At 38.4% G+C, this 22,136-nt stretch overlaps 1 protein-coding gene across 3 annotated transcripts in view; it reads left to right on the top strand.

Annotated features, from left to right (window-relative positions):
- The first annotated feature begins 265 nt into the window (after positions 1-265).
- The window catches only part of FMR1 (fragile X messenger ribonucleoprotein 1), a 31,689-nt gene continuing 9,818 nt past the window's right edge, over positions 266-22,136 (top strand). Inside the window, exons 1-11 of one of the 3 annotated variants that reach the window (XM_064713243.1) lie at positions 266-671; positions 8,710-8,762; positions 9,622-9,715; positions 10,719-10,790; positions 11,069-11,217; positions 12,216-12,309; positions 12,398-12,514; positions 15,928-16,098; positions 16,201-16,279; positions 18,575-18,684; positions 22,034-22,120. In XM_064713243.1, coding sequence (XP_064569313.1) covers positions 621-671; positions 8,710-8,762; positions 9,622-9,715; positions 10,719-10,790; positions 11,069-11,217; positions 12,216-12,309; positions 12,398-12,514; positions 15,928-16,098; positions 16,201-16,279; positions 18,575-18,684; positions 22,034-22,120 — 1,077 coding nt within the window. In that variant the 5' untranslated portion in view covers positions 266-620. The remainder of the gene's footprint in view (positions 672-8,709; positions 8,763-9,621; positions 9,716-10,718; positions 10,791-11,068; positions 11,218-12,215; positions 12,310-12,397; positions 12,515-15,927; positions 16,099-16,200; positions 16,280-18,574; positions 18,685-22,033; positions 22,121-22,136) is intronic. The other 2 variants (XM_064713242.1, XM_064713244.1) reach the window with 2 other exon arrangements.

The following is a 22,136-nucleotide window of genomic DNA, read 5'->3' on the forward strand; positions in this document are numbered from 1 at the left end:
GGCTGAGGGTGCCGCGCGCCCCGACCAGCGCCGCTCAGGCCGCGCGATCTGATTGGCCGGCAGTGCCGGTCACTCAGGCGCGCGGCGCGGCACCGCGCGACCCGATTGGCCGCCAGGGCGGTCACTCCGGCGCGCGCCGGGCGGGGTGTGGCGGAGGGGGGGAGGCGGGACCTCGGCCCCGCAACTGCCGGGTTCGCGCGCGCCCCGCGCCACTGCGGCTGCGCGCGCGCGGGGCCGTTACAGAGGCGGCGGCGGCGGCGGGTGGGCGAGCGAGCGGCGCGCGCCGGCCCCGGGCCCGCTCCCGGCCCCGCCCCTCCCGCGGTCACGTGACGCGGGCCCCGAGCGCTCGCGTGCGAACCGGGCGCCCTGCGCGCGCCCCCCGCGCGCCGCCCGCCGCCGTTTCGGTTTCATTTCCGGCGGCCCCGGGCCCGGAGCGGCGGCGCCGAGCGGAGCCCCCGGCGCTGCCCCCCGCTCCCGCCCAGGGTGGCCACACCCCCGGGCTCGGCGTGAACCGAGCGCCCCCGCCCCGCACACACACACCGCTCCTCCCCCGCCTGCGCCGGCACAGAGAAAGGGAAGGGAGGCGGCGCCGGGCCCGGGTCTCCCGCACCGCGCACAACATGGAGGAGCTGGTGGTGGAGGTGCGGGGCTCCAACGGGGCCTTCTACAAGGTACCGGGTGCTCGCGGCCGGGCCGGGCCCCAGGGGAGGGAGCGGGCACGGCAACGGGAGGAGGAGGAGGCGGCGGCGGCTCCTCCTCCCCGCGCTGAGGGAGAGCGGAGGCCCTGGGGCAGGAAGGAGGAGGGAGAAGCAGCCAGGGGTGGAGGCCGCGGCGGGTCCCTCGCGGTGGCCGCGCAGAGCGAGCCGGGGGCCGCCGGCGCTGAGCGGACTCGAGGCCCGATGAGGAGCGAGAGCGGGGAGGCCTCGGGCCTTCCCCCTTTGTGGGAAGGGGCGCCCGGGGCCGCCTCGTCCCGGCGCTGAGCGAGGATCAGCCCTGGGATGGGGCATTAATTGCTAAATCCTCAGCTTTTGTCGCTACTTAAGGAAAGTCTCTCTCGCTGTCCGGGTTTCCAGGAGAGCTGCACTGCATGAGCACGGCCTGCAAGGCGGGGAGGAGGGGGCCCTCGTTAATGCACATTCCTGATGAAATGCTGTGGTGGATTCTTGCTCCTAATGCCATGCCTAGTGATATTAAAGGCAGCATTGCTTGGCCACATCTATCTGTGCTGAGTCCCTGAATACGTATAGATATCAAATGTACCTCTTCTTACTGAAATTATTTGGTGCCATTGCATGTTTGTTTCCAAGCCCTTGTGCTTAATAAAGCCAACCCTGAGCCTTGAACATAAGCGCTGAATATGTTTTATTAATACCGTGTAGTATTGTATGGCTTGCATGAGTTGAGTTGTATTAATCAGCTTATTAATAGGGTATAATTTGCAGTTTTGCAGAAAATAAAATTCGGATATGGTGGGTTTGGGCCTAGTCTCATTGACCTGTTATCAACATACCAGGAACAGCCATGGATCAGTTCCTGCAAGTTTGCCATGGTTTAAATGATCCTAGGACTTTAAAAATTGGGCCTAGTTATAGTGCGACATCCAATATTTATGTTAGCATTGAAGGACCGGGTAGAGTTTCACACTCACGTGTTCCTGTGCTAAGCCAGGTAGATACCCAAATGATGTAGTTCCAACACCTCTGAGTTTTTCTAAGAAAAACAGACCTCTTAAAAGCTTATTTTTAAAATTTGTGTGCTATCCTATTCTCAAAATAATTTTTTTTTTCAAAAAAAAAAAAGAATATGAGATACATATCAGTGGTAAATAAGCATCCTGTGAGTTCACAGTGCTGTAGTCAAAGTTCTAGATCTGTATATTGCTTCCTGGATTTAAATAATCTAGCACTTGTAAAAATGTTTTAGGTTTTTAAAGGTACAGTATTTGGTCAGAAAGAAGTAGAAGGAGTAAATGCATTGCACTTTTAATGAGGCTTTCATCAAATTATAGTAGTTACACAGTGATGTGAAGGAGATGATGGTAATAATGATATGGTACTTTCTTTAGTGACAAATATTGAATAAACCTGGGAGAATTGAAAGCTTCTGAAGCTTTTATTGTTTGTGTTCAGGTTTGACACCATGGGGGCCTGTACCCTCATGTGTAGGTGAAAGCTTAATTTGAGCATATGTTCATGGAAGCTTGGTCATGATTTAGTCTACCCAAGTTCTAACCAGACATTGCCCCAAGCAATATGGTTGTGTTTATCTTTTAACTTTTAGAAATTTTGACAGCATTTTTTTTGTTTCCTCTTTATCACTAACCGAACAGCTTTGGTTAAATTGTCTAAAGGGAAAAATGGGCATATGGATTTATCTGTCTTCACCTGAATTACCTCTTGAGATGGAGCATCACACTTAAAATAAATGCAATATTTATTTTTAAAGAATAAAAAAGTGGGAGTTGTTTTACACTCATGTAAATGTTCAGTATAAACTAGCAATTTTCCTCTGGTTTCCTCTAATTTGAATTACTTGAATTCTAATTACAGATTTCTCTTTCATCATGATATCTGACTATCACTCTGTTATAAAGTAATATATCTAATGTTTTTCTTGTGAGTTTTATGCCCATCTTAGAGGTTGGCAATTCAGTTGTAAAAAATGAATGTTGACCCAGCCTAGCAAGAAGTGTGCAGTGATGTCAAGTGTGAACTTAATTGCAGGATGATTTTATTTTTTTCATTTTACAAGTTTCTTTAAGCAGCCTCCTGAGAAGTGATTTACAGCAGTAATGTTTCAGACAAACCAAAAGCAAAACAATTCTTTTATTCAGTCTCAGGTTTTACTGATAACAGGTGAAGATTTATTTGGCTTTGAATAATTCTGAATTAATGGGAATATGTAAATTTTTGGACAAATACACCTCTCTTGTTACTAAGACATGGAAGGGGGAGGAGTATGAGGCTGCTGCAGTCAGGATGGGATGAAGTGGCTCAAGTGGGCACCCAGTTGTGGCTTCAGCTTTTCATATCCTCCTTGCAGGGCTCTCTGAGGACCTGAGCATTTTTGAGTGTACCCACCAACATCATCTGGATCTTTACAGTACACAACTGCCCACCTAAGCCCTGCTGAAAGTAACAAACCAGTGTTTTCTGAGATACATCCAGAGGATTCATGTCCCACACAAAGCATAGGAGATGGTTTGAGGATGCCTTCATAGCCAGCTGTGAGATCTGAATTCAAATTTCATTCTGGTCAGGTGCACTGGAATACTGGAGTGTGTTGATGTGAGTGCTGTAGTGCAGGCTAGTTCTTTCTGAATGGAATTCAAATACTGCTTAGTGCATACTCTGTACTTTGGTGATTTTTTTTGCTCCTTGCCTAAGATGAATGATTCCATGGAAAGCACAGTGCAGTAAGTGGGCATGATTCAGGATAATTGACAGTCTGGTACCTAGAGATGCTTAGTCATGACTTGCTATGTGGTTGGGCCCAGAATCCTTGGAAAGAAAATGTTAGATTCCCTTACTTATTCCATGAAGCCTGGTCCAACAAGCACCAGGACTGTGAATCCAAGGGGAGGAAATTGCCTTTTTGCAGCTCACAGCCAGGTAACTAGATCTTGAAGGTGTGCAGTATTAGGACATATCTTCTTATCTGTCTTTTCTTGTATAGGAGTAGTAAATTGTGTTTTGAAGCTCTTATTCACAGAGGACTAATAGACAGCCTTTGCCTTATCTCTTTGGGATTCGCTTTAGGTATTTCCCTCTAAAGGGGGACATGCTGGATGCCTTTCCAACATGGGATCGATTTTTCTTTTTGAGTTTGGGAGTGATTCTCTCTCGTGTCCTCTGCTAAAGATGGAAAGCATCCTGTTTATGAGGCAGTCAGTTTTGTGTGATGGTGTTTGTTGTTAATATCTCTGTGTTGTCTGTAACCCAATTTTTGCCACTTCTTGCTCTGTAACCTTGTGAAAATCTTCCACTTTTTATCCCAGTAGTTTCAGCGCCTTGCTGCTGTTTGCTTGGTTTTATAGATAACTTCATTGAAGCTACAGCTGATAAAATAATTCATCTTTCTTACCACTTTATTACTCCAGGTCTCACTATTAGCAGCTGTTCCTGTGGCCCTCTGTATCCATTTTTTCTTTCACTGTTCCATACAGACACCTCAGCCAATATCTGCAGTCTCTTTGTACATTCATGAGCCTGTCTGCTCAGTCCATCTGAGGATGACCACCTGTACGCTTTTTCCTTGTCTGGTGACCATTTCTGTGACTTTTTCTTCTCCCTATTCTGTTCCTTTGTATGTCCAGCCTTTCTCAGACTTGATTATACACCGAGTTCCCTTTTGACATTCTCCTTCCAACAGGTATGAAATGTTACAGAATGGTTACACTAACAGTAGATGCACGTTTGTTATCAACACAGCCTTTTTATGTTAAAAAGCATATTTTCCCTACTTTCCCTTCTTACAGTTAATTATCCTCCTTTATTAAAATGGTTGACAATGCTCATATCTGATGATGTGAGCAGACTTTAAAAAAGCAAAATTTCATGGCAGCTGAAGCCTTTATTTTTCCCTTTGAAGTGTCCATCGTTCCTTTTAGCATAAAAATATGCTGGTGTTTCCAATAATTCTTATTTTTTTAACAAATAATTTGTAAAATTTAAACCATATATTCAGCATATAGCCATTCTTAGAATGTGAATGTTTATGTGTTTGAGAAATGCCATGCTGTAAACTTTTTTACTTTATTATATCTGAAGCATGGAGAGAAATGAAATGGTTTATGTGACTCAGAGTCAAATTTGGTGTAGAAAACTTAGCACATTTGATTTTTTTCCACATTAGAGAAGAAGAATCAACCTTTGCCATTACAAAATGTGCTTCTGTTCACAATTTTGTGTAGTCTTTCTTGGTATTTCTGCTGTTAGCAATAATGGTATGTCAGCTGCTTCAGTCTTTCACTGTCCTGTTACCTCATTTTGCTTCTGTCCAGTTTCACTTTGTTTTTAAGGCATTTCATCTTTGTGTCCAAATTCATCAGAGCCACCGTTCTGTCCCTTCATGGGGGTGCATTTTAAGCTCATGTATCTGCACTGTAATGTTTGAATTTCCATGCCTACTTACACTCCTATCTATAAAAGGCTGATGAATGGTTATTGTATTTCTCCTGATACTCCTGTGAGATCAGAGCCCCCTCTCTGCCTTCACTGACATCTGGGGCTGGCTTGTCCTGTCTGTGAATTTGGCTTATGGTGTTAAAGGCTTCTTTTTAGCATTGTGTGTAATTTCACAAGTATTACAAAAACAAGACTTCCAAACAGTTCAGATAAGTATTCATTTTGATTTCCCAAAGGCATTGCTGCTTAAATATTAGTTTTTTAAGGAAAACTTAGAAATCTTTCAGACTTTTTCTGTTTGTACTTGTAAATGTACAAATTAAAATATATAATGCTGAAGAGTCCACATACATTTTTGTGCTACAGATCAGTTTAAATATTCATATTGGAGGAAAATTGACATGGTGCTGTGGTCCAGATGATGGTAAACTGATGTGATAAGTATCTGACATTTTTGTGTGTCACAAGAAACTTAAACTCCCCTTTCTCTGGATAGATAGGATTGGACAACCAAATATTAAGGACTGTATTAACAGTCACTAAAATATTTTGCATGGTGGTTTAAGTATAAAGATCACAGAGAGGTGTGCAGACATGTTTCATATATTGCATACTTGAAATTAGTTATTTGGCAAGGCATTGTTCACTTTGTAATTAATTATAAATTTATTCCAATGAACTCTTGTAATTTTGTGAGACTATTAATTAAAAGACAAACCACAGAGTTATGACATCAGTGTTTTGGCCAGACTGAAGGGAAAACCAGATATTCATCTGCTTCTGTGGTTGACTCTTCTGAACCTGGTGTAAGCTAAAGAAATTCAGATTTGTGATTTTCCCTGGCAGTGTGTGCATTGATGCTGCCTGTGTTAGGTCAGCAGTTTAACCAGTGCTCCTGGTTCAGGCTCCCTCTGATTTCTGGATTGTGACCAAAGCAATGTGCAAGAGCTGTTTAAGGAGAGCTCAAACAGGACGCTGTAGTTCATTCCTCTTTCAGCCCCCTGTATCTCTCAACTTTTACTGTTTCCAGATAATACAATTGCTAAACTGTTTGAAGGTCCAGGCTAGTCATCAGCTTAACTTGGATTTGCTTGTTGCACATTGTGATTTACTTATTAATGGTAAGTTTTAGCATTATTACCCTTAATGAGGTACATTGCTGTAGCCCCTAGGATTGTGCTCAAGGTGTGTTGGATGTTAGGAGCTCTCTTCCATTTCTCTCTGGATATGAGATGTAGTCTTGCTCTTTGCTGCTGTGCTTGTGAATTTTTCTGCCATTTTCTGTCACTTTTTCAGAGTGCTGATGAGGACACCTTTTGGTGTTTTCCTCACCACAGAGGTGATGACTTCTCCCAAAGTACCTTTCATACAAGGAAAGGTGATTTTTTTTGGCATTTTATAAATATGAGAAAATTAGGTATGAACAGATTGTTTCTCAGGGCATGAGTTGTGTTGCTCTTCCCTGTTCTCCTGAAGGCTGTTAAGTGTTCCTGGTATCATTTCTATGGAATTTGCTTTGTAAAATAATCTCTGCTTTTACACTTGAATAGTACTATTAATCCTTGTCCAGTCTGTGGCACAAAGGAGCCCTGCCTAGTGTCTGGTAGAGATCATAGTGGTTTTCAGGTGTTAAAGGCATTCATTTCAGCTGCATCTGTAAGAATAAGTGGCACTTTACTACCATTGGAGACACGTGGGTGAAGCCTTTGAAGGTGATCTGTGTAATGTGAAATGAGTCAGGACTACTATTGTATTGTTCAAATGCATCTCCAGTTCTGGAATCTTCTTACAGAATACACCACAATATGAAACATGAGCTAAATGTATCAATAATGATCACCTGAGAGCTCTGTTGCCTCTTCATGTAAATACCATTTCTTAGAAATGCTATGAACATGATCTTGAGATGTGGCCTTAAGTCTTTTTTATACCATGTCATTGAAAAACATCAGCTGTGCTTGTAATCCCCTTTGAAGGAATATGGAATTTTGAAATTCATAATTATGCAAATACATTTGGAGACTTTTTAAAGTCTCCTTGGCTTGCTGGTAATAATAAAGTCTTGTTCTTAAGAGTATTGTGAGGCGAGCAAGGTGTAAAATAATTTTTTGCTGTTGTCACTGTGGCTTTCCTTCGACTTCTATTCACAGTGGCATTGGTTATGTTTCAGTTCTCAACTTGGATGGTTTCTTCCTTTTACTGAATGACTCTGGGTGATGACACTGATGTGCATTGCCACTTCATTTTAGCCAGTTCTTGGAGCTCTGTGTTAGGTCAGGTCAGGTGTTGCACTTTGATACTAAGATACTGCTGTAAGTCAGGAAATATTTTGGAGTACTTTGTAAAGCAAAAATAGCAAAAGAATTTCTTAAAAACCATTTAGGTTCCATGTAAGGGAGACTCTTACCTTGTAAGAGATAAGATCTCTTCTTGTCTTGGAAACTTGCAAGGGCAAGAATAATAAAATGGAGAATAATAAAATGTTCATTAATTAATTCTTCTAAAGAAGTGGTAGTTGCTGCTAAATGATTTTCAATTTACTGAGATTTTTTTAATCTACTAAGGTGGATCTCCATTAGTAGAAAAAAATTTCTCTGTTCTTTCATGTTCATGGGCTTTTATTTACCTACCTTGCAATGATACTGTGTGTGGACTAATGTTAGTGGAATACTCAGCACTTTAGCATCTTGTTTTAGAAGTTCATAGAGGTACTTGAAATTAAAGAATAAAACCTCCATGATCTTTTCATCCCTGGTTAACCTGTGACCTCCATTGTTTCAGGCTGAGAAAAATATTTTCATTGGTACATCCCAAAGTTCTGAGTATGCTGGTCTTGCTGTTCTGTAGATGGGGAATGGGGGAAGCATTTGGGGCTTTAAGCTAAATATTGACAAATCCAAATCAGGCAGTGGAGTGCTTAAGGCAGGAGGAGCCCTCAGTGCTGAATTCTAGTTCTGCCTCTGCTTTGTGGTGGCATGGAGAGCAGAGCTGCTGTCCCTCCCCCAGGAGACAAGGGAAGGCAGGCCCCAGGGCATTTAAATAAAGTTTGTGCTCTACAGACTTAGTGTGGTGAGGTAAATATGGGGAAGACACTGCTGAAATTGATATAGATGAGTTTTTTGCTGGTGCAATGTTCAAATGTACTTTGAGGTAAAGGAAGAGACAGGACTTGGAGGTTTTGTGGGCTTTGGTGTCATTTGTTTTTTGAGGAATACTGATGTTTAATTTCTGTGCCTGTGTATACATTAAATGTGAGTATAAAAACCAAACATGTAAAATTGTTGAACTATCTTGTCATTTCCTACTAACCTTTCCTGTTGCTTCTAAAAAGTAGCAATAATGCCTTCACAGCTGAGGCATTCTGTTTGTGTATCAGTGTGCTGGCAGTCATGGACCCAAGGAGGTTATCAGCTTTCAGTATGTGTTTTATATAAGTCTATTGCAAAATTAAATAGGCTGACTTTAAAACATACTTTCATTGTGAGATTCATCAATATTTGTGGAAAGGAGGTGTTTTACAGGCTTAAAATTACTTTTAAAAGTGTCTATAAACATACATAATTATACTTTGTTTCCTCCACAGGCATTTGTAAAGGATGTGCATGAAGATTCAATAACAGTTTCATTTGAAAACAAGTAAGTGTATTGCTGGTGTTGTACCTGTAAATGACAGAGTATCAACCTTGCATTTGATTGACCTAAATATGGCTTAGTGCAGAGTAGTGTGTATTAGATACACTAAACTTGCTGCTGGCATGTTTTACAGTTATATTTAGTATCTACTATTTTGTGATATTTCTGTATAAATGCTTTTAATGGTTTAAATACTTTCAAGTGCAAAACCATAGTAACATGGCTTTTGCTGGGAAGGTAATCATGTTGTCACTGAATTTACCTGATGACAATCCATGTTTGAGTAAGTCAGCAGTTGTACCATTACTGACTCTTTCACGTGTGAATGTCTTGCCTTGGCTTTAGAAGATTCCATTATTACAAAATTTGTTCTATAGATAAATGATGAATACCAATTTTCTGATCTAGAAACTAAAATTATCCAGTCTCCATTAAAGAAACTGAAAATGAAAACGCTATTCAGACTGGATCCTGATCAAATTTTCATAACCTGTAGTAGAACCAAGGAAAAAGAAGATATAGGCCTCTTTTGAAGGAAGTGTCCAAATATGTTATGGAATGTTTTTTAATCTGTGTTACTAATGTTGGGGTTAAAAACCATCCCTGTAAATAGAGAAACAGCTTCTACTAGAAGATTTGAAAGACTGCAGGGTGGCATCAGGGTTTCATTTAAGATGCTTAGTGGTCATTTGGATGTGTTTTTTCTTATTATGTATACATTGGATCACATTACCTTTCATACATATATGCACAAAAGCTCCACTGACTTTGAAACTGTAAAATTAATGGATTAAAAATGTTTGATTTTGTTTGCAAAGAAGATGAAAATATTTAGAGCATTCACTGTGATTTTTGTTTGCAGCTGGCAACCAGAGAGACAAATCCCATTCCATGATGTGAGGTTCCCACCACCTGCAGGCTATAATAAAGACATAAATGAAAGTGATGAAGTAGAGGTGTGTATGCTCCATTAACAGCTCTTGTCTTGAGAAGTGAGAGAACTTGCTGTGAAAAATGTCAGCCAAGCCACTGGAAGGTTTGCTTCCATGTTAGGTGATGTCACCTCCTTTGATTCCAAGTACTGCAGAAAGCACAGTGTCAGGCACGTCTCCAAACCCAGTGTTTGACAGTAATAAACCATGCAAATTCCATGTACCACAAAAGGCCATGTACAATTCCATGTACCATGAGTTACAAATATGCTGATTTATAGACATGGCCAATGTTGCATTGATTACAGATCAGTCCTTTTTAGGACATTTAATTCAGAAATAGGTGATGAACTGTGGTTATTAAGCTGTAAGGTAATAATGTCTCTATTACCAAAGCTTCAAGCTGAATCATAATTTGCATTATATGTGTGTGTACATGAAAACATAGAAATATATGTGTATATGTAAATACTTACGTGTATATTCAAATAGGTTGACTTTAAACAGCATATTTCTAAAACCTCCTTATTTTACAAAATTGCAACATTTATTTTCCTAATTAATTTAAAGAAAGAGGCCTTGTAAGATTTGCATTCTGCTTGCATGCTCTGTAGGCTTTTAATTTGAAAAATAAGAAAATGGCAAAACTTCTGTAATACAGGTGTGGCTGATAGCATATATGTGCTAAAGAAGTGTAGATATGTAACCTCCCTCTCACCCACTGGTAGGACTTCATCAGACCTACACACAATTAGAAATATTATTGATTAAATATTAACTGATGTAAAAGTCAGAATTATCTCTCTTTTAACTGCATGCAAGACTGAGGCAGCTGCTACACTAGATTGGGCGCTGTATTTATTATTATTTGTCTATACAATCTTGCTGTTACATGCTTCCTGTGTTGTGCTCAGAGACTTTTTGTACTAAGATGTTTTGCTGGGTTTTGTTCCTATGGAGTTCCTGATCATATTAGTGTCAACTTTTGTGATGTCTTTTAAGGATATAATGTATGTATTTTGTTCAGGTTTATTCCAGGGCAAATGAAAAAGAACCCTGCTGTTGGTGGTTGGCTAAAGTGAGAATGATAAAGGGTGAGGTAGGAGTATGCATATATACATATATATATTTTTTATATTGACTTATACTTTTATCTTTCTTTTCTCTTTATATATTGATGTACACTATGGTTTGAACTAATCTCTATTCATTTTTTTAAGAGTTTCTTGATTAGGACAGTTGCAATTACCATTAACCTCAACCTGAGAAGTCAAATTTGACTTGTACAGTTAACAAAAGTACCTTTTCCTTAATAGTGTAATGCTCACTCATGTCATAAAATATGTGGCTTGGATGATTTTATTATTTTTATATCAGTTCTACGTAATAGAATATGCAGCCTGTGATGCTACATACAACGAAATTGTCACAATTGAGCGTTTGAGATCTGTGAACCCCAATAAACCCGCAACAAAAGATACTTTTCATAAAATCAAACTGGCAGTTCCTGAAGATTTAAGGCAAATGTAAGTACAAGCGTTTCTTTATAACTTGTTTCAGATCGTGGGTAACTTCTTAAGCCTGAGACAAGAAGAATAATAATGCTTTTTACCACTCTAAATTAACTTATTGCAATGTAAAAATGTAAAAAATACAAATATTCATGTGGTCATACTTCAGAAATAGAAACTATGATTTTTTGAATTGTGGTTTATTCCTGGAGGAAGAAACACTTTCTTCAAAATTTTAAGGTTTATTTTATGTGTGATACAGATTAAGATTTTCACTCTTAGCACTGTTCACTGGTATGCACAGGTTAATCTGAATCCATTCTTGAAGAATTTTTATTATTTGATGATGGCTCTGGGAATAGTTGAACAATAATGAAACCTCCCAGAGTACGATACAAAGCCGGCTAACTTTCTCCTAGGCCATGGACCTGTTGTTGTCGTATAGTTACAGCTCTAAAAGTCACAATAATACTGACTCCCCTTGTTTACCTTCAGGTCACTTTCTGCTTTCCTTAAGATGTGTGTTATTGCCTCAGTGTGGGATGAGTTATAAATTCAGGTTAGACTAAAACTTCCTGAAGTTACAGCATACACGCGTAGACACAGGAAACCTGGAGAAGCCAAGCACAGCATGAGATGAGCATATGGTCCTTAGAATGCTGCAGGGGTTAAAATGAAATCACACATTTTAATGGTTCATGATGTGTTTGAAATCTTGAACTTGCTGATCATAGTGATTATAGTTTTTAATGTAGTTTTGTCTAACTTGTCATTCCACAGATTTGCATACAGAAAATTTCTGAAATATTTCTAATCCTACTCTTGTGAAAACAAATGAAAAAAAAAAAGAGTAAAATAAATTATAACAGAATAGAATAAAATAACACCTGCTTTGAAAGGGAGAGCTTGGAAATCTTTATTTACATTCTTTGTATTAAGGAATGAATCTTTTTGGCTGTTAACCATAAATGCAGTGGTTACTATTTTTAACTTTGTTGCATTTTTATTCCTAGGTGTGCCAAAGAATCTGCACATAAGGACTTCAAAAAGGCAGTTGGAGCTTTTTCTGTAACATATGATTCTGAAAACCACCAGCTTATTATTTTGGTAAGTACAAATGTTTTACTGGAGCATTGGCAGTGGTTTGTTTCACGAGTCCATGTGTAAAGCACTGTTGTGTTCATTACCAATGCAGTCAATCAACGACGTGACCACGAAGCGAGCCAACATGCTCATTGATATGCACTTTCGGAGCCTGCGCACCAAGCTATCCCTGATACTGAGAAATGAAGAAGCCAGCAAACAGCTGGAGGTATGTTGGTTGTTTTCCCTGAAGTAATTTGAGTGAAACAGATAATAAAAAAATCCCTGGTGTGTTTCTTAGCTGGTGGGACTTGCATTGAGGTGAAAGTAATGATGTATTGATAATAATCTGCATGGTAAAAAAGGCAAGTGGAAGTATCATCCAGAAAAGATCTTTACAGTTACAAGGCCTGTTCTTTCAAAGACTCGTTTTATCAGCAGGATTTTGTGGGGGATTGAATACAGCTATGTAGACACACATACATGTGTATTTCTTTCATATTTTGAAGCATAAAATAGCCATCATTGCACGAATAATGCCACATATTTGGTAGCTTTAAAAATAGATGGGAGTGAATATGTTATGATCCTGATAGGACTAGAACTGGATCTAGCAAAATAATACAGTGAAAATGAGATGAAGGGGGTGAAAACTGATGCTGGTAGAATGTATGAAGGGATAGGTTTGTCTATAGATAAAATGTTAGGAAATAATCTTACAGCAGATACAGCTTCTGATACTCCTGTGACTGGTGAGTGGGTGTTGACTGGCAAGAAGCTTGAGTCATCCTTGTCCATGGGTAAAAGAAAAAAAAAAAGAAAAGAGTAGGCAAGGAAATAAGGGGTTTTTTTATACACCAGGATTAACATTTCTTCATGGTTTTTCTCCTATCTACAAATTAGAAAAAATAGCAATATTTATGAAAACTTTTTAGATTCACTGTCAAGAATCAGAGGTACCACTTAAACTCCTGTAACTCAGTTTGACACAGGTGTATACCAGCAGTGTTTCTGCAGAGCCAGGTTTCATTCCCCCTTCCCAGGGGTTCCATCTCTTTGAAGTGGGATGTCATGTTCAGGCCTTGTGTGTGCAGTGGGCATACTCACTCCCACAAGAGCTTCTCACTTCTGTTGTTCCCTCTTTCATATCTTGATTTCGGTGTTTCAGAGCTGAAATCTAGGTTTGTTAGGGTTTTGATTTTTCTCTAGATGAGGGATGGACCAGTTTCTCCTCACTGGTGTTCCTTACTGAGCACCCCATTGTAGCTCTTCAGTAATCATTCTTCTTTATCCTCCAGAACTGACAGTTGTGTGGGCAGTTTACCTCTTGAAGTGCAAAGTATTATTTTGGATGTGGGAAGAACAACAGCCTCTTTAGAGCTAATTCTCTTTACATGCCCCCACAAATGCATGCACCAACAACTGTTGTCATTGATTCCTTTCCCAAACTGATCTTGGATTCTTCTTGTCATTGTAGCACTGAGTCTTTTTGCTGCTGTGAAAGTCTCAAACTTGATTTGGTTCTCACTAGAAAACCATTGTTGAACTTCAGTTTCTACCTAAGTACTTAAATAAAGGTTGTGAGATAAATATATACAGTTAAAATTTGTGTGACAGAAGTTGGCTGCTATTTTTCATTTTGGCATTTGTGTTTCTTGTAGTTAGAGTAAATATAAAATCAGTTTCATCCAAAGTTGAAAGGAAGCGCTTCAGATAATAAAAATCATATTCATGATTATTGTTGAGACACTGACATACCAACAGACTGCATATGTCCATCTGCAGAAAAAATATTTAGTGAACACTTTGGGCTTTACTGCATTATTAATAGCAGCTCACTGTTTTCATCAAGTAAACCTTTTTATGTTTCTCATAGTCACTGAACTTTCAAAGTCTGCCCCTTCTTTTCTTCTAGCAGTTTTGCCTGTTTTGTTTCCTGAGTCATTATCACTAGACCAGCTTCTTTTGTTCAGTGGAGTTTTTTTCTTCCTATTTGTTGCACCTTCTTTTTTGCATATTATCTTCTTGACTTGCATGGCTCTACTTCTCAAACATGGTTTTTAGAGCATCAAGTAAAATAACAGATTATTTTTTGTTTACATTCTTTCCCATTGGATGTGATTTAGCTGTTTTGGGTGTCGTTCACATACTAAACAGCCTGAATTGACAAGTGTTTTGTGTTCTGGCTTGTATTTTACTGGATCTAAGTAGAACTCAGTTCTGGCTGCTGTGTAGGTATTAATACATTATTTGCATAGATGTTTCTTCTTAATGTATTGGAGGGAAATAAAATACAGAATTTCTGATGTTTAAACAGAGCACACTTCGTAATAATTTGCAGAAAAGCTGATGATGTTTTAGTGCAGGCAGAAAAACTCTGGTTTGACTGTCAAGGCCAAGGTCCTCAGTGATGATGTAGCTTCATCTTTTCCACATGTCATAGATAGTTAACAATGGATCATTGTCTTGGTCATCTTGTTCTCTCCTCTTATTTGGCTGTCTATAAAAGATGTCAGCTAGTGAATCAGCATTTGGATTATCTGTTAGAAGTGGAAATGTGAGCAATTAAAAATAACTTTTGCTTTCCAAATTGTCTGTAATGTAGCTACTGAAGTACTTGACAGTGCTCTCAGATAATCTGAAGTATTTCATAACACTTGGGTACTTACACCATTATCTGCTGTAACCAGCTCTTTGAAACAGTGATTTAGCACAGGATATTTACCAACAGCTTTAAGCAGGAGCAGCTCAGAAAGCAGTAGCAGTTTAGCTGGAACAGTATAGGGCTTGTTGTGGGCAATTCCTTGATGTTTTCTCAACATCTGTAGGGTCTCATTTTGCTGACATTAAACTGCTAATTTGAAGTGTGCTTATGTATGTCTTGACAGTAGTTACAGCTTCAATTGCAATGCAAAAACATGGACAGGATTATATCTCTTGGCTTTTATCTTGTTTCTTCCTTGCAAAACACTCCTTCCTTAATAGATTATCACAGTTGGAAATTCTGTCTTCCCACAATGCATTAAACAATTGTTGCTTTCCTGTGTTCTGTTATGCTCACGCTTGTGAGTGCTCAGTATGACCCTTCTGTCTGGGTAGATGTGTGATTCCTGGCTGAAATTCTGAACACACTTGTTCTCTGAATTCAAACACTTTTTGTTTTGTCATGCATAGGCACAGATTCTTCATTTTTTTAAAGTGCATTAGATATCCACAGCTGCTCTGTTTTATATATAATTGTGTCAGTCATTGAGTTATTACAGTTTCACCCACCTGTTGAAATTGGTGCAGTTTTTTTTCTCAGAGATGGTAAAGTTTGCTTAAATAATCACCACAGTTACTGTTTCACTACCTTATGAGTGCTATCTTACCTAGTAACACCTGATAGCTGTAGCTATTAAAGGGTAATTCAGAATGGAGGTGTCAACACAGCTAGAGGCCAGCCTTATGTTAGCATTTAAAACATTTCTGAAGGAGACTCCTTGGTGGTTTTGAAGCTAAAATAAGTGCAGTAAAGGGATTGAGTAAATAAAAAGTAGGCTAAGCATCTGATTGAAAAATAGGCTTGAAATTTACGTTGATTTCTCTCTCCAGTGTGCTGGAGAGACAATCAAAGGGAGCTGACATTAGATTTTCCTTCAGAGTTCTAGGCAACTTGCATCCCGGTTCCATGAACAGTTTGTAGTACGTGAAGACCTAATGGGTTTGGCCATTGGCACTCACGGTGCTAATATTCAGCAAGCCAGAAAAGTCCCTGGAGTGACTGCCATTGACCTTGATGAAGATACTTGTACATTCCATATTTATGGAGAGGTGAGTTCCCCTCTTTATCATTTCAGAAAATACCTGAAAGAAACAAGCAAACAAAAACCTTGGGGAAACGTATCTTGTTTCTTACACTTCTTTCTATTGTAGGATCAAGATGCGGTGAAAAAGGCAAGAAGTTACCTTGAATTTGCTGAAGATGTCATACAAGTCCCAAGGAATTTAGTAGGTAAGTCATTTCTGGAGGCTGCCTCTGTGGAAGTAAGGAAAAATGCCTTCTGAGAGCTGCACTGAACTGGAAGCAATGTGCTGATGCTCAAGTACAAGGTAGAATAATTTCTGGATTGAGCTGGAGAATTATTTACTTCCCCCAAACAAATCCAGAGATTAGTTCAGCTATAGAAGAGATGAATCTGCAGTCTCAGATTTTCCTAGCATATTTTGAATAATTTCTTTGACTTATGTTTGTCTTTTTTCTCCTGTCTTTTTAGAGATGTTTAGAAGTAGTACTGTGAGATGAACTAGGTATCAGATGAAGAAAATTTAAAATACTTCCATTGCCAAATAATGAAGAAGGTCCTTAAAAACACATGCAGCCCTTGTATATCTGGAGAAGTCTTTTAATAAGCTTTTGATGCTACAAAGCAAAATAAAAATACATTATTTCATTCAGTAGATTAGAAAAGAGCAGAGAAGACACTTTATGGTAAAACACAGCCCTGAAAGCAAATGCTTTAATAGGTTGTCAGGGAGTGTATGAAAGCTGGTGTTGAAGCAATGTGAAATTCTGCAGCAGGACAAGTCCTAAGGAATGTGGCAGCTCAGCTCTGGAATTGATTAAAAGCAGTTTTCCTTATTCCTCCCTGTTTTTACTGGTGATAAGTGAAAATGATAAGCTGCCATCATTATTTTAATGTGAGGTCTTAAAGTCTGTTTCTCTTTAGAACTTAGCAATTATATTTTTTTGGCAGGTTTTCATTTCTATTCTTAATTCTTAACATGGATCCTTTAGAATATAACTTTGGCTGAACCCTATGTTATGTCTGAAATAAGCTATGTTGAATAAATTGGCTTTTAAAATTCCTAGTAATTTGCTTTAAAAATGCAGAAGGCTTTTTTAGATATAGAGATATATATATATACTGATACTTTTTCATATAAAGAAAATGCAAACAACCACCTTTTTCTATTTAATTATATTTTTAAAAATTCAAACTGAAAAAAATCCAAACAAAGAAGAAACCCATCCAAGATGTTATTTATTTTTTAAAGACTGTATGGACATTTTTATTTGAAAATATTTATGTGTGTTGTCAAATCCTCACAAAAACTTGGATTGGCATAACTGATGTAAGTTGTGGAGGTTTTGTGTGATTTATTTTTTAAATCATTACCAAGGCTTTTTTACATTTACTAGTAAGGTGCTGTTCCATTTGCCAGTAATATATAATGAAATAAAGTATTCAGATAAAGTACTCAGAAATAGTTTTTGACAATCAAAACAGCCTTTGTCATTGAGGAGGAACTTACTGGGCATATTTTGTCATGTTTTCTGCAAATACTCATGTCAGGAAAGTTGGAACACAAAAATGAAACTTTATTTGGCTTTGAATGATAGGAGCAGTAGGAATCTGTTGTGACTAAAAGTGGTATTTAAATTCTTCTTAATGGATTAATTGTATCAGTCAAACAGTAGCTGTTATGCACTTGGGGTTTTTTACCTCTAAATTAGTGACATGCCAATGAAAAAGATCATGTTTTAGGATTTCCAGCAGTTTGTTAAATAAAAATGCATTTTTTGTTCCATCCAGAAAACATGTTTGACATCACTGTTTAAAGCTTTTCTTGAAAGCTGTGATCGAAGGATGTGTCCTCCCTCATCACATCCCAAGCAGCTTCGTTTTCCTGCCAGTTTGCAGCATGTTGTATTGCTGAGATGGGAGAGAACTAAATTTTCATTTTCCTTGTCTCACAGTAGAATGTCTGCTTCAGAAGATACATGTCTGCATTACTAGCATTGGAGTATAATCTATTTCCATTTTTATCTTGGACTTTTTAGTGAATTATAAACTACTGGCAAAAATGTCTGAAAACCTCAGTTTCAGAGAATTTTTCATCTGCCTCAGACCGTATCTTTGGTAGTATTTGATCAACCAAGACTTTGTAAATGAACTAAGTTTTGCTTACACAAGGAGTAGTTCCAGCAGATGTTAAGGCACTGTAAAATGATTTTTGTTTGTTTTGATTGGCTATTTTAAATGCAAACAGAAATGTTTGTAATTTTTGAAGTTATTTTAAACCTACCAAAGCAAAGCCAAATAAGCATTCAAGGTACTGAATATTTCTGTAATCAATGTGTTTTATAAGTTACCACCACAAGCTTATGTAGACATTTTAGTTTGTGGCTTGTTAGCTAAATCTTTGTTGTAGAGGATCAAGTTCTTGCACTGGCACTTAAATAGTCTTGTCTAACTAGAGTATAGCAATACTCTCAGGTTGAATGTTCTGTATGTTCTTTCTGTAGGAAAAGTAATAGGAAAAAATGGAAAACTGATTCAAGAGATAGTGGACAAATCCGGCGTTGTAAGAGTGAGAATTGAGGCTGAAAATGACAAAAATATTCCACAAGAAGAGGTATGTTTACAGTTAATTTAATTTTTCTTTTTGTTAATTGGTTATATTCTACCCAATTATCAAATCCTTGTATCTTTGTAGTGGTAAGATAAGTGATTAATGTGTTTTCTCATGGATTCTATCTTTTTCTATTAATGCTGAGGAATAAAAATTTGGAATATAATTTTTTATATAAATTTGGCTTCTCTGTTTTAGAAAAATGCTTTGTGAAATTTATTGGTGGTGCACCTTCTTAGAGATTTCATGTGGTTCCTGTTGGAAGCAATGACATTTCCCAGCATGTGCTAGGCTATAAATCCATATATATGAAACTTACTGATTTCATTCATTAATCTTCTTTGAGTTTGATTTCTTAGCTTTTTACCCGGTTTAATTTTTCATTGCAATTTCTTCTGTTGAAATGAAAAACTTGTGCCTTATGTTAAATCTCTGCTTTTAAAAAATACTACCTAGGTTCACAAGAGCCTGTAAATTATAACCTAAAGAAAAAACAAGCATGAACACTGTGAAAGCCCAGGTTTGCACAGGAGGGCTGGCAGCCTTGCAAAGGGCCTGAATGAAGTCTCAAACATTGTCATTTGAGGCACTTCTGTGTGGGGCTGCATTGAGGGGCAAGGTTGTGGTATGCAAAAAATCTTACAGCATGAAGGTCTTGACATCTCAATGCAAAAAGACTCCCTGCAGTTCCAGGTGTGAAATGTGCTTAAAGAAAACTGGACTGCCTTTCATTTACCTCAGAATCCAAATATGTACCAGCTAAGAACCTTTGCACTATGGATAAGCTATGAAATGTGGTTTCTTATGTTCTTGCTTGAGTAGTTATTTCCTCTGCTGCTTTATCGCTGTAGGACTTAGTGGAAATCCACAATCCAATTTCCATCTTTCTATGCAGAGTGGCTAAGCAATTAACTAAGGGCTTTTTTTTACTATTCTACTAGTTTTACATCTGTCTGAAAAGGTAAATGGTCAATATTTAGACTTAAAGGTTTCACTGGTCTGTCATATTTAATTTCTAAAGAACAATTCCTGCAGCATAAAATGGAATTAGTTTAATAAGCAAGAGGGTGCTGCTATTGCTGCAGGCTAGAGAATCACAGAAGGGTAAAAGAGCCAGTACTCATGGCTGCAGGGAGTATGTCTGGCTTTTTCATTTTTTTAATTCTGACTTGAAAAAGCTGATTTGCTTACGCTTTTCCGTCCAAAATGCAGCTTTGAAGGATTATCTTGAAAGGTCTTTTTTACCTGTCAAGCTCTGCATTCATACTTCTGTTTTACCTGTAATGACATTACTAACACTGGCATTGCTTGCACTGCTTCATGTGTTAGTTGTGTCATCTCAGAAACCTGAGATCAGACTTGAACAGGTAAGAGTTGTAAATTGAATGCAGCTTTATTTCAACTATAAAATCCAAATAATCTTTCCATATGTAAATTTGGATATTGCAGCCCTTCTTCTTGTAGTAGAACAGTAGCTCAATTAAATTTTAATACAGCACTTGGTTCTTTTTATGTGACTGAAATGTTAGAATACTGCCCATTAGTTTGAAGTGCAGTTTTATACATCCCATTATTTTATAACAGGCTATCTTCAGGCTTTTCATATTTTAAAATGAGATAGGTGCTGTTTGTTACAGTAATGTATATTACTTTTATCTCTGAATTTAGTATGCACATAAGGTCTGCTCAGTTCCCCCCACTGCAGCCAAGTTGAACATAGGTACTTTTGCTTTGAAGACAAAAATAAGGTTCAATAAATAAGCACTTTGCTGCTTTTGTATGGCTGAAATTGCTTGACATGGTTACCAGCTCATATTCTTAATAGCTGGCATTGTCATACCTTGAATCCACTGCCAGAAGCAACAGAAGCCGTTTCCTTAAATGCCCTCTTAAATCATTTGTCTTGTCATCATTTAATAATTGATACTGTGAGCTAGTTAGTGCCAGTTTAGTAGAAATTTCACTGCTCTTTATCAGGTTGTATAAAATATTTATGAAACTTAAAATACCCCAGATAATAAAACATTTCAGTCAACAATGCCTGTGGCTAAAGAATCTTTAATGCTTATGAAAATCAGTGTTAATGTTGAGGTTCCTTAGGACTAGAGGACTGTGTATATATTATTTTTCCTGGTTACTTAATGTAGATGTGTAAGGTCTAATATAAGGGTTTTGCCTGTAAAAGAAAGGGAGAGGGCAAGAAAACCAAACACAACCCTAAAAGGGGAGACAGATTTTAGACTGCCCACTCCTGGGCAATCTCAGCATAGTGTGCTTTTAATTTTTAAGACATTGGTGTCTCAAATAATTTCATTTCTGCAGCCAACCTTCCTTTGGAATGCAGTTCTGTAAAGGGTATGTGTACAGTGAAAATTAAAGGCTTCTTTAGAGGTAATGATGAGATAGCAGAACAATCTTTGAGATAATCAGCACGTGTGCCAGGCTCTGCTCTGCCGTGGCCTGGGCTTCAGCAGCTGAGTGCTGGAGATGCTCAGCTTAACCTCTGCAGTCCCCAGTGAAGCTTCTCCTGCTGCAGCTGCTGGAGCAGTCAGGTTCTCTCCTTGGGCCTGGGTGGGCTGCACTCACACCTCTGAAATGCTGCAGGGATCTGGCTGAGTGTCAGTAGTTTTGGTGTAGAAATTGTCCTTCTGTTGCCAAGGTTTACTTTGTTTTCCACACTCAATGAAACCTTTTACATAGTTTTTGTTTTCACCTGCTTTGGCTACCTAAGTTAATCTTTAGGTATTTTGTCTCTCAGTGTCATAATTTCAGACTTTAGAATTTCCAGATTTATATTTTCCATGTGTTTATTGAATCACTTCACATGTTTGAAAGGTAGAAGAACTGTAAGTTAGAAATCATCACCTGAAGTACTAACTCTTCCTTGAATATTTTTTGGCACTTTTTTTACAGCTGTACAGATCTTCAAGAAGGATCAGGTTTTGTTTTGTGACAGAATGTTAATTTGATTTACTTTTTTAAAAGGTCAAAGGTAGACCAACAGGAGCTGTTGTGAGAGAATGGATGCAGTCAGCGAAGGTGGTATTAGCTTGAAGGGGGAAAACATAGTGTTCTAAATTGACTCTTTTTCACTTGTTCAGAAAAATAAATATTGACATTGTGATGCAAATGATGTAAATCTGCCTATTGAAAAAAGCTCTTTGCATAAAGGGAATTAGAGTACATGGTGTAGTCAATATCAGAATTAAAATAGACTGTTGTCTCACTTTTTCATTTTTGCTTATTCATGGTGTAAGAATTGTTTTCAGGTTTTACAGTAGTTTGAATTCATTACCTAATTCAGAATTCAATACCTTATCAATAACCAAAGCCTATTGTTTCTGTGTTTTAGGGCATGGTACCATTTGTGTTTGTAGGAACCAAGGATAGCATCACTAATGCAACTGTTCTTCTGGATTATCATCTTAATTATTTAAAGGTGAGGATGATGATGC

Source organism: Zonotrichia leucophrys, chromosome 4A, assembly GCF_028769735.1.
Source record: "Zonotrichia leucophrys gambelii isolate GWCS_2022_RI chromosome 4A, RI_Zleu_2.0, whole genome shotgun sequence".
In the NCBI taxonomy this organism is placed as follows: domain Eukaryota; kingdom Metazoa; phylum Chordata; class Aves; order Passeriformes; family Passerellidae; genus Zonotrichia; species Zonotrichia leucophrys.